This window comes from Camelus bactrianus, chromosome 8 (genome assembly GCF_048773025.1).
Source record: "Camelus bactrianus isolate YW-2024 breed Bactrian camel chromosome 8, ASM4877302v1, whole genome shotgun sequence".
NCBI lineage: Eukaryota > Metazoa > Chordata > Mammalia > Artiodactyla > Camelidae > Camelus > Camelus bactrianus.
The window spans coordinates 54,126,392-54,139,958 of record NC_133546.1 but is presented as its reverse complement, the minus strand read 5'-3'; the positions used below and the strand labels follow the sequence as shown (position 1 = coordinate 54,139,958).

The 13,567-nt window shown below is 40.0% G+C and overlaps 1 protein-coding gene across 36 annotated transcripts in view; it reads right to left on the bottom strand.

Annotated features, from left to right (window-relative positions):
• Positions 1-13,567, bottom strand: part of LOC141578372 (uncharacterized) — a 159,122-nt gene that overhangs the window by 111,864 nt on the left and 33,691 nt on the right. For 28 of the 36 annotated variants that reach the window (XR_012508710.1, XR_012508714.1, XR_012508711.1 and 25 more), the window contains exon 1: positions 3,549-3,686. The exons of 1 other annotated variant lie outside the window; for it this stretch is intronic. Coding sequence is in view for 1 of the 35 variants with exons in the window: in XM_074368603.1 (XP_074224704.1) it covers positions 3,549-4,045 (497 nt within the window). In the remaining 34 variants the exon portion in view is untranslated. Of the gene's footprint in view, positions 1-3,548; positions 4,260-13,567 lie in introns of those variants that run through there. 7 more of the 36 variants (XR_012508721.1, XR_012508722.1, XR_012508723.1 and 4 more) reach the window with 5 other exon arrangements.

Here is a 13,567-nt window from a genome sequence, read left to right as displayed (position 1 = left end):
AGTTTCAACTGAAAATTATTTAAGAATCAATGAACATACACGCTAGGTGATTGGTACAGTATCTGGCTGGGGATGTTTTTTAATCAAACTTGGACCTGGAAGGATTATCACTCAAATGAAATACTGTTCATAACACTGTTATTATTCATTTCAATAGGTGACCACTAAATTACCTTAATTGCAAATACACTCTTTTGCCCAAGACCTGAAAGCTGTGTTAAAATCCTACCTTCTCAACTCTTCCTTACATTTTTAATGAACATGAATGAGCTTTCCAGTATATTAAGCTAGTTTCATGCTTGAATTTCCTTAATCTTCTGTCATACAGAAATGGGAACAAATTACTTTTACCAATCCTGTCCATATTCACTGGCATAGAGGTGAAAAGGCACTTTATCCTATGTGTCAAACTCAAAGCCTGAAACAGCTTGCTGTCAGCTTCAAAAACCATTTTTTACAAGCATGGCATACTGCCTCAAGCCAACTAAACACTAAAGCATGTTGGGCTGCCCACACTGCAGAATTATTTGGAATGTTCTCCATGTTTTGTGGTTGCAAAAGCACCTATTTTGTGGATCATCCAGTTCAAATCAGGGCCACATCTGGCCTTAAACAGAAAATTCCCAGGAAACTGAAACTATAATTGACCAAGATCCCATCAGTTCTGAAAGTCTGTGATCTCAGGCTCAAACATTTCAAATGTTATTTTTTTTAAGCCGAAGAGACACAACACCAACTCCATGAAATATGGTACTGCCTGTTTCAAGCAAACACTAAGAACTCACTCTAAACATACAAATGTCATAGTTGCAAAAAAAAAAGAGAAGAAAAAGGAAAAATTGCTACATGCAACAAAGTAAAGGGCATTTGTAGCAAATAAGAATACATTTTTGGTAAATGCCTAGCAAATTAAAGAAAAAGTCAGTCTAAAAAATCATTTCATTTAAAATTTTCATACCTATGCTGAAATGTAGCAGCTTCAGCTGTGGAATATGATAAGAAATATCCAAAGCATTGCTTGTGTGATTGGAGCATCCTATCACAGGTACTATTTTCCCAAGCAACACTGGGTACCTCCCTCAAATCAAATACTCAGGACGTCATTTCACACATTGGAGTACCAAAACTTCCTTGAGATTTGCCTCCCATGCCTTTGAGGTCTCCTCTCTAAGCCCAGACCCATGGGGAATGCCCTGAAGGCCATTTTTGAAGTATTACAAGAAGAAAACACTATATTGACAAGCTACTGAAGATACTTTATTGAAGCTTAGGAAATGACTGATCAATCATCCACTGGTGGGATAATTCAGTCCATTTTAATAAATATGTGTATCACCGGCATTTGGGTCCCTGGTCCAAGCCTTGTGAGAAAACAAGAACAACTGGAACACACAGTATTCTTTAATTTAACTGATATTGATGAAAATGCTGAAGAAATGACAAGTCCTATCATGAACTATTTTTAGATTCTGATCTTTCAGACCTGCTGTTCTTAGTGCAAGAGTATTACCGAGTCCCTGAACAGCTTTCCCTTTTATAGATATACAGATGCACATAAGTATATGTATACCCATATCTATACATAGATATGGGTTTTGTGATACATACTTGTGATATGTATTATATATGATGCATATGTGAATGTATATATTTATTTTCAAAAAGAATCATTCACACAACAATCATCTCAAATCAAATAAATCACATACCAAATCTCAAGGTACTCATATTAACCAACACAATTCTAGGAACTCAGTCACATCCACTTTAGAACCCCAAATCCTTACTGAATGCAGTACATTCTTGCCTGGAACCCAGCCAGCTTAAGGTAAAATAGTAACTGCAGTTAGGGTTTTAAGCAAAGGACTGTCTCTAAGTAAATTTTTTTCCAAGAATGTTCAGTTTGCTGCAAATTTTCAGAAAATGCTTGAGATGGTGAGATCTTTTTTTAAAGTTTCAGTTCTGGTATATTTGACAGCCAAGGGACAAATCTATGCTCAGAGATGAAAACCTATATCCCAAACAAAATGTTGTGATATTAATGTTTATTCTGGAATGACTTTCTTTCAAAATTTCCTCAAATAAGTTGTCTTATGGCATAGTCTCTATTTTGGTAACATTTTTCCACATACAAATTATATGTAATGAATATAACTGAGAATTTAAATACTTCATGACATTTTTCTCTTTAAACAAGCTGCCACATTCTATTTTTATTTTTCGAAATAATCTGGATGATATAATCGATGACATCACTAAAATTTTGGCTATGCAACATTTCAGAAAATATAGGGACTTGTCATCAGCACCTTTGATTTGTAGCTGACATTAGACATATACAATGTGAATGGAGAAGATAGAAAAAGGAATAGACAGGTGTGGTAGAGACCTGGAGGTGTGAGAAAATGGGCTTCCTTCACCCACAGGATACATGAAAAAAGATAATTTACCCATTGTGCAACAAATGTATTTATATATTGGGTTTCATGAAATAATTATACACATTACATAGCTCATTCAAGAGTAAAACTATCTTAAGCAATGTAGGATTACGCAAGAAAAGTCAGGTTTTATTTACTATTCTTAGAATTACTACTCCTAAAAATTAGTTGGAGCCTTCTTAATCTAAGAAAACCAAATTCACCAATAAACAAAGAGAAAATCTTGTTTTTAAAAAAACGTGGTTAAAACCTCTTCTTAGCTCACTGGGGAAAAAAAAAACCCTGCATCCTACTACAGGGATACCTGCATTTCATTAAGTGTTAAGACCAAGTCTAAATATTTCATGGGGACTAAATGATCACTTTGAACATTCAGATCAGCCCTAGGGGTAAATTTCACAAAGATACCTTGCTGGGTTTTATTGTTTGTTTGCTTGTTTGTTTGTTTTAGCATCCTAATCCTCCAGGAAATTTTTTTCTTTAAAAAAAAAAAAAAGATGTTTCCCAAAAGGGGTGGCGGAGGAGGTAGGACTAAAATCAGTGCAACGCTGAACACCGACCAAGGCTGAGATTCACAGCGCCGAAAGCTCACCCGCAAGTAAGCGGCGACCTCTCAGAACTGCTGGAGCGCGGAAGGAGCCTGCCGACTTGGGCAAACGAGGTGAATTTCGCCCCTAAAGAGTGACGGAACCCAGAGTGTAAAAGTTCAGGAGGATTCCGTCCCCTTCCTCTCACTCCCAGCGCTCAGCATCTCGAGGAGAGAGCCCGGCAGTGGGTGCCAACCTGCAGCCGACCGGTTTCCTCGAAGGCCTCACCGCTGGGGAGGGGAAGGGACGGGACAGGGGTGTCGGGAGGCGAGGCGAGGCGGCACCCGCGGACACCGAGTCTCGGCCGGGCCCCACCGTGTGGCGCTGGCCGCTGAAATCCCTCCAGTCCAGCTGCAAAAATCTTCCCGAAAACCCGAGCTTCTCCGGCACAACTTCGGTCTAACAAGCCTCTTCCTCCGCCGCACACTCCACCCAACCGCACACCCTGCGCACCGCGGCACACCAGAGCGCTTCCCCCGGGCGGCTACCTGTCCCGGGGGCCGGGGACCCCAAGTCTCACCTCATACAAAGGGCTGCGCGCGGGCGCCCGCAGGAGAGCCTAGGGAGCATGGCCCCATTCAGTCCCTGCCGGAACTTTCCTGACATAGCACTTCTCTCCTCAGCTGCAGAAAACGACGCTTCGAGGCAGAGGAGGAGGAGGAGGGAGAGGAGGAGGTGGCGGTGGCGATCCAGGCGGCAGCGGCGGCGGCGGTGGCGGGAGCTGGGGCACAAAGTGAGGAGCATCGCGGACGAGCGCCGCCGCCTCCCGATCTGCCGAGGGGTTCCCGCCCCCAGGGTAACCGAGCTCCCTCTTAAAGGCGCCCGCCTTGTTTTAGTACGGGCGGGGAGGGGTGGAGAGGAGGGAAGGGGAGGCTGCAAGGAAGGGGGGAGGGGGCCGGCAGGGAGGGAGCGATTCCAGGGGCCACCATCCGGGCTGCCTTTCCTCTCCGCCGAGTGTAGTCGCCCCTCTGCCTGGATAAAAATAGTTAAAGTGCTGAGACCTGGCTTGCGCCCCATGACGATCCTTGGAACTTCGCCCCTTTTCCCAACCGCCCTTATCCCCTTTAGGGTTCCCGCCTGCACTGCGGTGTCACCCGCGCGCCACTGGAGATTGCCCAGTGAAATTCCGTTTCCTCCCGTGTTTCCTGCTTTTTCCTCCACTATCTCCAACACAGTGATGAGGGTTTCCCCCAGGAGCGCAGGAAACTGAAATAACTAAACACTAGCTAGGACCCCTAGAATGACTCCTGAAGGTGTCACTGGTATGTGCTGTCGGAGACTTGCCAAATGCTCTGTTTTACCATGTGCTCTGTTCTCTTCCAGTGGTCAGTGGCCAAGTGACCTCCCACTGGACTTCTTGAACTATTGACTTTCGTCATTAAAGACTGGCTGTAAAGATCGCCAAACTGAATTCAGGAAGGCCCTCCAGAAAAGATACCACTTTAAGACCAAAATGATACTGGGAAACGCTGCTTTCAAGTGACAAGTGATACTGTTTTTCCAGCTATCATCAGCATTTGTGATCATTACTGAGACCACGGTGGGGGACGCTCAGTGTGGGGATGCCTAGGGACACACAGAGTCTACAGCTGTCAACACCTGCAGGAAGATAATAATGGGTGTGGGCAGCAGAGGGCTTGTTTTTCTACTTCTTGGCTCTACCTCTTGCTTCTTAGTACTGTGGGGCCTCAGCACAGTGTTGTGTCATTTGTACCCTGCAGTGTGCTCTGGCTGAGGAAGAGGTGTGGCAAGCAATTCAGGGTTAAGATCCAGCCTGGTCTCCAAAGAAGGGTGGAGGGAGCCTCTGAGGGAGAAGTGTTTTCTAATCCACACAAAGGCACTGGCATCATGGCCTGAGACTGGACCTCATTTCTTCCTCTCCTGCCACCTGCAACTGTGAGACACATGCTGACTTGTGGAGGAAGAGGGCAGGGAGACGAGATGCAAAAGGTTGGAGAAACTTCTGTTCTCAGATGGAGAAGAAATAAGTGTTGGGCTTTATAAAAGCAGAAGACATGGTACTCTCTGACCAAATGATAAGATGAGAGAGGTTAGCAGTGAGCAAGAGTGAAGATATCCTGGTTTTATGAATCAACTCCTGTATAGTCAGGATAGTTGTAAGTAATAGGTACCCAACTCAAACTGACTTATGAAACCCTACAGTGAAGGAGGTTGGAATGTATTGGCTCAGGTGCTTATAAATCCCAAGAGTAGGACTGGCCAAAAAAATGCTTTTTAAAATTCTTTTTTTTTTCTTCAAGTGCTCAAAGAGTGTTAGGACTCAATTTCTTTTCATATCATGGTTATGGTTTCATTGCACTGCTTTTGTTTTCTCTAATAAGGGCCAAGACCTACAGCCCAAGGCTTTCATCCTCCCCCAACCTCCTTAGCAATTGGTCCTGTTAACAAGAAAGCAGGTCAAAGAATGAGTCTCGTTGGACTCACTTAGATCCTGTGCCCATCTCTGAACTAACCATTATAACCATGGTTGTAATATGCACTGCCAGGTTGCGTCATGTGCCTCTGTCTGAAAAAAGTCAAGGGAGACAGCTTGCCCACCCCCAGTACACACCCAAACCACATGGACTGAGCAGGAGAGAGGAGGTTCCTCAAAGGACAAGGAGTGTTGTTAACAAAGAAGAAATGAATGTTAAGCAGGTAAAGACCACAGATGATCTATTCACCACACCTCCCACTCCCTAACACACATACACGGCAACTACCTCTCTGACTCCCCTGCCAGCAGCCTCCAGTTCAAAAGAATGCAAGTAACTGAACCAGCTAGCCACATCCTTTGGCCTCAGAAACCACTGGGCAGGTCCTCAGTGATGTTAACTTACCACTTGAAAACAAATAATATCTAAAATGTAATTGTATTCAATATTCTTCTAAATCATGCTGCCTTTGTTTCCACACAGCCCAACCCTACATTCATTGTTAAACCTTGTGTTATTATGTAATCAGTTTGGCTTGATAAGAGTCTGTGGATATTTCTTGCTACCTCTCTATTCATTCACCTTGAAAAAGAAGAGCAGCCTGTGAATAATCACATTTCAGTATCCAAATGACACAAGGCCCAACTCCATTTCCAAACTCCAATAAGTTCTTTATCTTTTCAGAGCTAGCATGGAGGAGTTTATATTTTGCCTATCAAAAATGCCAAATAGTTTCAGCCTTTTTTCTTTCCACACAAGAACTTTTCTTTGATTGCTCATAAAAATGTTTAATATTTTTCCCTTCATTCCTGTATTTATAGAAGACGTTCATAGATACTATAGACAAATAAACTTAAAAACCTGGGGGAGACTTTAGCATTAACCTAAAACAGCCTCCTTCATTTCAAGGAGGAAGAAATAAAAGCTCAGAGATTGACTTGTCTAGGGTCACAGGGCTGATTTTAGCATTTGCCATGTTCCCTGCTCTGTGCTTGACATGTCGAAAAGTACAGAAGCAAAAGCATACAATCTGATCACTGCCCTCAGAAAGGTTAAATTTAGTCAAGGAGACAAAGCCATCTAAGACAGAAGACAATTACAGAGCATCCCGTTATGTTATATAATTTAGTGTAAACTAATGTGTGATGAGCTCCGTGTGATAACTGTAGGCACTGGAATAAGAAACACAATAAACTGGAGTAGTCTGGGAAATGCTTTTCAGTCAGGAATCAACTTAATGACCTTTAAAAAATGCAGAGAATAAAATAATGGGCTTTCCAGATGAGAAGACAAAATATGAGAAGGCATTGATGGGGAAAAGATCTTGCAATGTGTTTGAAACAGGAAATCTGCAATGTCATGGTTTAGAAGAGTGTCTCAAACTGCAAGTCATGAAATCATTTTAGTGGGTTTTGAACAGTAATTTTTAAATTAAATAAAACAGAAAAGATCAGTGAGCATTCATACTAAATAAGATTATTTGTTAAACTTGTGTTTCATTACATTGAGTGTTCTAGCTTATGATGTAAATTTCCTGTCTTACTTTGGGTCACAAAGTTTCAAAATCCCTAGTTCTGAATCCAGACTGAACAGATGTGAAATTCTTCGTAGCAAGACAGTGAGCTAATAACATCTTTTCAAACATCAATTTCTTTATATGCAAGAGATTTCCAATATAGTCTTTTGCACAGAGTAAGACCCATAAATGGTACCTTTTATTTGCTGGCTAAATTTCAGCCCTGGCTCAATATTAGAACCACCTAAAGAGCTTTTTCAAAGTACCAATGCCTATGACCCAGCCTCAGAGACCTAGACTCAGTTCTGGGGTAGAGTTTGGGAATCAGCAGGTTTAAAAGCTGCCCAGGTGCAATCATGGCTGCAAACCCATGGCCTAGACCGATAACCAAACACACCTAGCACCTGAGAAGCAGGGTGATGCACTGTTCTTCTCCAGTGAGCACACTGACCTTCATGATTTATGTTTCTATTTCTTTACCAAGCACTAGATAGCATAGTAGGTAGTCAGCAGAATTCTAACTACTTTCTGCTCTGAAAATCTTCAGCTGTGGTGCAATCCGCTCATGGTGTATCTCAGTCAATAACACAGCATGGATCCTGAGTCATAATCTCTTATGTGTCTCTCCACATGTACAATTTATGGTCAGTTATCAGCACACAGCAATTTCTGGAGGTGTTAAAAAAAAAAAAAAGAAAACACTAAAATGCCACCAAAAATTCCCTAAGGAAGAGGAAAAGGGCTTGAAGCAAGTGGCATTGGAAATCCATAAGCTCAATAATTGGCAAATGACTCATTACATTTCAGCTATTTTCATCCTGACTTTTAATAGTTTCACTTCTAAATACAGTAATTAGTGATGTGCTTTTCATAATTTTTCATTCAGCAATCTCTTAAGTGTTCCTATCTTATAAATTTTCCTTTCGTACAGTCAATCCCTTTGGGTATGAAGCAGAAGCTTTCTTCAAATACAAATTGGCTGAGAGACTCAGAACCACTGGTATTTTGCCTAGTCATTTTGTCTATGTAAATCTCAACTTTTTTTTTAATTTGGTTAGGCAAAGATAGTAAGTGTAGCATCATTTTGAATTTTACCAAAGAAACAGAGCAACTAAGTAAGAAAGAAAAAGAAGAAACAAGAAACAAAACCTAAAACTAAGAAATCCAACAACCAGACAATATGGCCATCAGATGACAAAAATCAGTACCCAGAACCACTCTAAGGTCTTCTTGCCTGAGAAACTGAATCTGAATCTAATCAAGCCTCTAGACCTAATAGGAAATACAAGGGCAGAGGGTCAAATTTTAAAACAACCTCAAGGAAGCAATCAGTCAAATCTAGAATGTTGAACAGTCAATAAAGGAAAAATGACCTGGTTTCTTTACCAAATCAATGGCATGAAGAAACAGGGAGCCAATTATAAAAGGGTAAAAGAGATTTAAATTCGTAACATGAAATGCAGTATATGGACTTTGAGTTCTGTTTTGACCAAACCACCTCTGAAAAGAACCCTTGGGACAGTCATAAAAATCAGATTATAGACTAAGTATTAGGTACTATAAATGAATTTTTGTTAATTTTATTAGATGTGATCATGGCATGACAGTTATGTATAAAACAGAACTGTCATCAGTGGTACATACTGAAGAGTTTTATCATCTGCAAAAAGACAGAAGGAGGAATAGATGAGAAATGATTAACAATTTTTGAAGCTGGGAGATGGATACAGGGAGGTTTATTGTCTCATACTTCCTATTATTGCGTATGTTTGGAAAGTCCCCTAATAAAGTTATTTTTAAAAATAAACTTTCTGTTTGATGTATTTGATGTTGAGTTAACCTCTTATTAAACTCTTTCTCTTGGTTTTGCCAATAGGACAGTGATAAATATATGTAAGTGTGGGCCTTGGTGCATCTTGAGTATCTTTAGAAACGAAGTTCTAGGCTCAGAAGTCTTTTATTATAAATCTCATGGCCAGTATTTACTGGGCACATTCAAGACACTGTTCAGCTCACTGCACAATGAAGACAAAGCTCTAAAGTCTCTCCCTCTTTCCTCCTTCCTCTTCTTTATCTCTCCCTAACATTTCCACCATAAATGTCAAAAGTTACGTTGGTGCCTGCTTCTTGCTGGGCAAAGACAAAAAACTCAGGTAACATGAAGCTGGCACTTAGGAAACTGATAAGAGCATAATTAGGATTTAATAACAAAGTGTGGGGAAGTTGTAGCATAGCTAGCCTAGGGACACAAGGAATTAGTGCCTACTTCTTTTTCTTAATACTCAAGACTTCCTTGAAGGACCATCATGTACATTATTCGTGAAATAGTGAGAAGCCATCTGCAACTTTTAAAAAAGTTGACGTGGTTACAATCAGGCAGAGACCAGCATTAAGAACTGCCTGGAAAAGAGGACTAAAGATATTAGCCGTATGGAGAAAGAAAGAAGAGACTATGAATACAAAGAAATGGAAAGATATCCCATGCTCCTGGATTGGAAGAATTAATGTAGTTAAAAGTGGCCATACAACCCAAAGCAATCTGCAGACTTAATGCAATCCTTATCAAAATACCCATGTCATTTTTTACAGTACTAGAACAAATAAGCCTAAAATTTATATGGAACCACTGAAGATCCCAAATTGCCAAAGCAATCTTGAGAAAAAAGAACAAACCTGGAGGCATAACCCTCTCAGACTTCAGACTATATACAAAACTATAGTAATGTTGGCCAGCATGAGACTGCCCAACATCAATGCATCAGAATAGAGAGCCCAGAAATAAGTCCACATACTTAGGTCAATTAATCTACAACAAAGGAGGCAAGAAAATATAATGGAGAAAAGACAGTCTCTTCAATAAGTGGTGCTGGGGAAACTGGACAACTACATGTAAAAGAATGACATGAGAACATTCTCTAACACCATATACAAAAGTAAACTCAAAACATATAAAAGACCCAAATGTCAGATGAGATACTATAAAACTTCTAGAGGAAAACATAGGCAGAACACTCTTTGACATAAATTGCAGCGTTATTTTTTGGGATCTACCTCCTAAAGGAAAAAGAAAGAAAAGCAAAAATAAACAAATGGGACCTAATTAAATTTAAAACTTTTGGACAGCAAAGGAAAGAAACCATTGACAAAACAAAAAAGACAACTTATGGAATGGGAGAAAATATTTGCAAATGATATGACCAAAAAAGGGGTTACTATCCAAAACATAAATAGCTCATACAACTTAATATAAAAAAAAACCCAATAAAAAATGGGTAGAAGATCTAAATAGATGTTTTTCCAAAGAATACATATAGATGGCTAATAGGCACATGAAAAGATGTTCAATGTTGCAAATTATTAGAAAAATGCAAATCAAAACAACAATGAATATATCACATCATATCTGTCAGAATGGTTATCATCAAAAAGTCTACGAATAACAAATGTTGGAGAGGATGTGGAGAAAAGGGAACCCTTGTTCACTGTTGGTGGGATGTAAACTGATGCAGCCATTATGGAAAACAACAAAGAGCTTCCTCAAAAAACTAAAAATAGAACTACTATATGACCCATCAATTCCACTCCTGGGTATATATCCAGAAAAAAATAAAAACACTAATTGGAAAAAATACATGCACCCTAATGTTCATAGCAGCACTACTTACAATAGTCAAGATATGGAAGCAACCCAGGTGTCATTCAACAAACCTGAATGGATAAAAAAGATGTGAAATATATATAATAGATATAATATTCCTATATACATAGGATTATTACTCAGCCACAAAAAAGAATGAAATTCTGCCATTTGCATGCAGCAACATAGACAGACCTAGAGAATATTATGCTTAGCGAAATGAATCATAGAAAGACAAATATTGCATGATATAACTTATATCTGGAATCTAAAAAATAAAACAGATACCGAAAACAAACTAGCAGTTACAAATGGGGAGAGGGAAGGTGGAGGGACAAATTAGGAGTATAGGATTAACAGACACAAACTTCTATATATAAAATAGATAAGCAACAAGGATATATCATATAGCATAGGGAATTGCAACCATTCTCTTGTAATAACTTTTAGTGGAGCATAATATTTTAAAATATCAAATCACTATGTTGTACACCTGAAACTAATATAATATTGTAAACCAATTAGAACTTCAATTTTTTTTAAAAGAAGAATATGAAACAGAAAAAGTAAAAACTAATGTTTGAGTCCTGGTTTGGTAATTCAAAGAGATAACAGCAGTGCCCACTAGAGGAAGAGAAAGAAAAGAACTGTCTTAACTTCTACAAGAAGGGATTGGGGGAAAGGGAAGGGATGGTTCACTGAACTGGAAGTCTCCCTAAGGAGAAGTGTGTTTGGGAGAGTAAACTGATGAGGCCAGTTGATATAAGCAAGGCTGTTAAGGCTGAGATGACAAACATGCCAGACTACTCCAGAAGGGAGAAGCTGGACTGCATGGACAGGGGGTCAGGTGTTGTCGCTCCTGAAGTAACAGGGAGAGAGACACTGAAGAGCCAAAGAGAAGGAAGAAAGGGAGAAAGCCTAAAACTAGGTGAGGAAGGATCAGGGAACCTTTCCAGCAGTAGGTTCTGAAAGGACCTTTTAAGATTGTGACGACAGCTGTTCTGCTTGTAACTATTTTATTTGTTTCCAGACCCAAACCACTCCTCCATCTTCTCTCCAGAAATTCATTTTTAAACTCTGACTAAGCTACACATGCTTGTAGGACATGGTTATGTTGTTGTTTGTTTGCTTTAAGATAATTCATAATTGAAGTCCCCACCTAGGTTTACATGGTACACACTAGAGTATCTTAAAAAGCAGACGTGAGCATTACAGCGTAAGTCCTTCAGGAATTCTCAGAACTCTTGAGAAGGCTTTGGACTTCCATGGCCATGAATTTGGGGCTGATGGTGTTGAGCTCATTTTATTCGGTTCCTAAGGGCCAAGAAGGTTCCATTTGATGTCTGGTTGCACTTACTATCATTCAGTAGAATTACAGAATTCTTGAATTCACCTCATCCAATGTCTTCACTTTTTACAGCTAAGGAACTCGAGGCACATAAAGAGTCTTAGTTCCTTTAGAAGCATATCCTGACAAGGATGCTTGAGTGCAAGAAGTTAATTGCAGAGGTGGGAAAACGAGACAGGAAGGGAAGAAACTCACTAAAGGGTGTGTTTTCAAGCACGTTTCCCCTGGGTGCAACCAGAATTGAATACTGTTGAGAAGCTCTGGGGGCCAGGGCAGAGCAGGCACTTCAGAGTTAATGCTCCCAAGGGTGAGGGAGCTGGGATATTTAGCTCCCTGCCAATCACTGGTTAAGGAGGGAGTGGTCCTTCTCTAGAACTTCCGCCCTGTCCAGTGCTGGGACAGAACTGACTCCAGAGGTGAGAAAGAGCCCTCGGGCAGAAGTGCAGATTCGGACAATCAGAAGTGTAGCTCAAATCTCGAACTCCCAATTTCTCCCCTTTGAGATTTGCAGATACTGAATATATATAAAATAGATAAACAACAAGTTTATACTGTATAGCGCAGGGAACTATATTCAATATCTTGTAGTAACCTGTGGTGAAGAAGAACATGAAAACGGATGTATGCTATGTTCCTTTGTGACTGAAGTATTGTGCTGTACACCAGATATTGACACAGCATTGTTAACTGCCTGTACTTCAATAAAAATATATTAGGGAAAAAAAAAAAGACGTGTAGCTGGCTTTCATCGAAGTATTACACACCAAGGGGACGGAGCAGGGCAGTGACAGCCTCTTCTACATGGAGATAAAGAGACCTGCAGGGAGTCTCACAGAAAAGACACAGAGTGGCGGAATCTGAGGAAACTCTATGCTGACAACAGTCATTTTTCATTCTTCTCCTTCAGGCATGGGAAATAGAGAGTTAACTGATTTGTACAAGATACCCACATTTAAATAATACATAATAAACTAGAAGTGTGTTCAAGAGGCCTATGGAGGATACAGACTGGTTTTACTTCTGAGGACATTACAACATTTATTTCTAATAGTTAAAAAGTTCACAAAAGTAACAGATACCAATATCAGTCCTGAAGAATGACCTGCTATTACATTAGTAGATAACTCCGTGAATAGTCTTACAGCACTTCGTGCTAGCCCACGGCTCCTTCACTGACAACGGGTTATATATTTACTAAGACTATGCTATTGCCGACCCTCTAGGGAATTCACATTCCCATAGGGAACACCACTCCTCAGCTGGTTTCACGTGAACATAGTTTGCAAGAAAAGCATCAGTTAGAATAGACTTCAGTAGAAAATATCATAGCTATTAACAACATGTCACTTGGATGACTTTTTTGTTTTCCACCCGAAACCCAAGAATATGGACTATGGAGTTATGTTTGTGTGTGTGGATGTGATATATATTATATATATATCAACTAGGAAAACATCCAAGGCTCTTTGTATTGACTATCTCCCACCCAGTCTTTTAAAATTTCCGACAGAAAAGCCTTGTTCTCTAATAGAATTATTTCTAATTAAAAATGGGAATTTAAGTCTTTCTCTACCAAAAGTTTCTTTGTAGAAATGTTCACAGG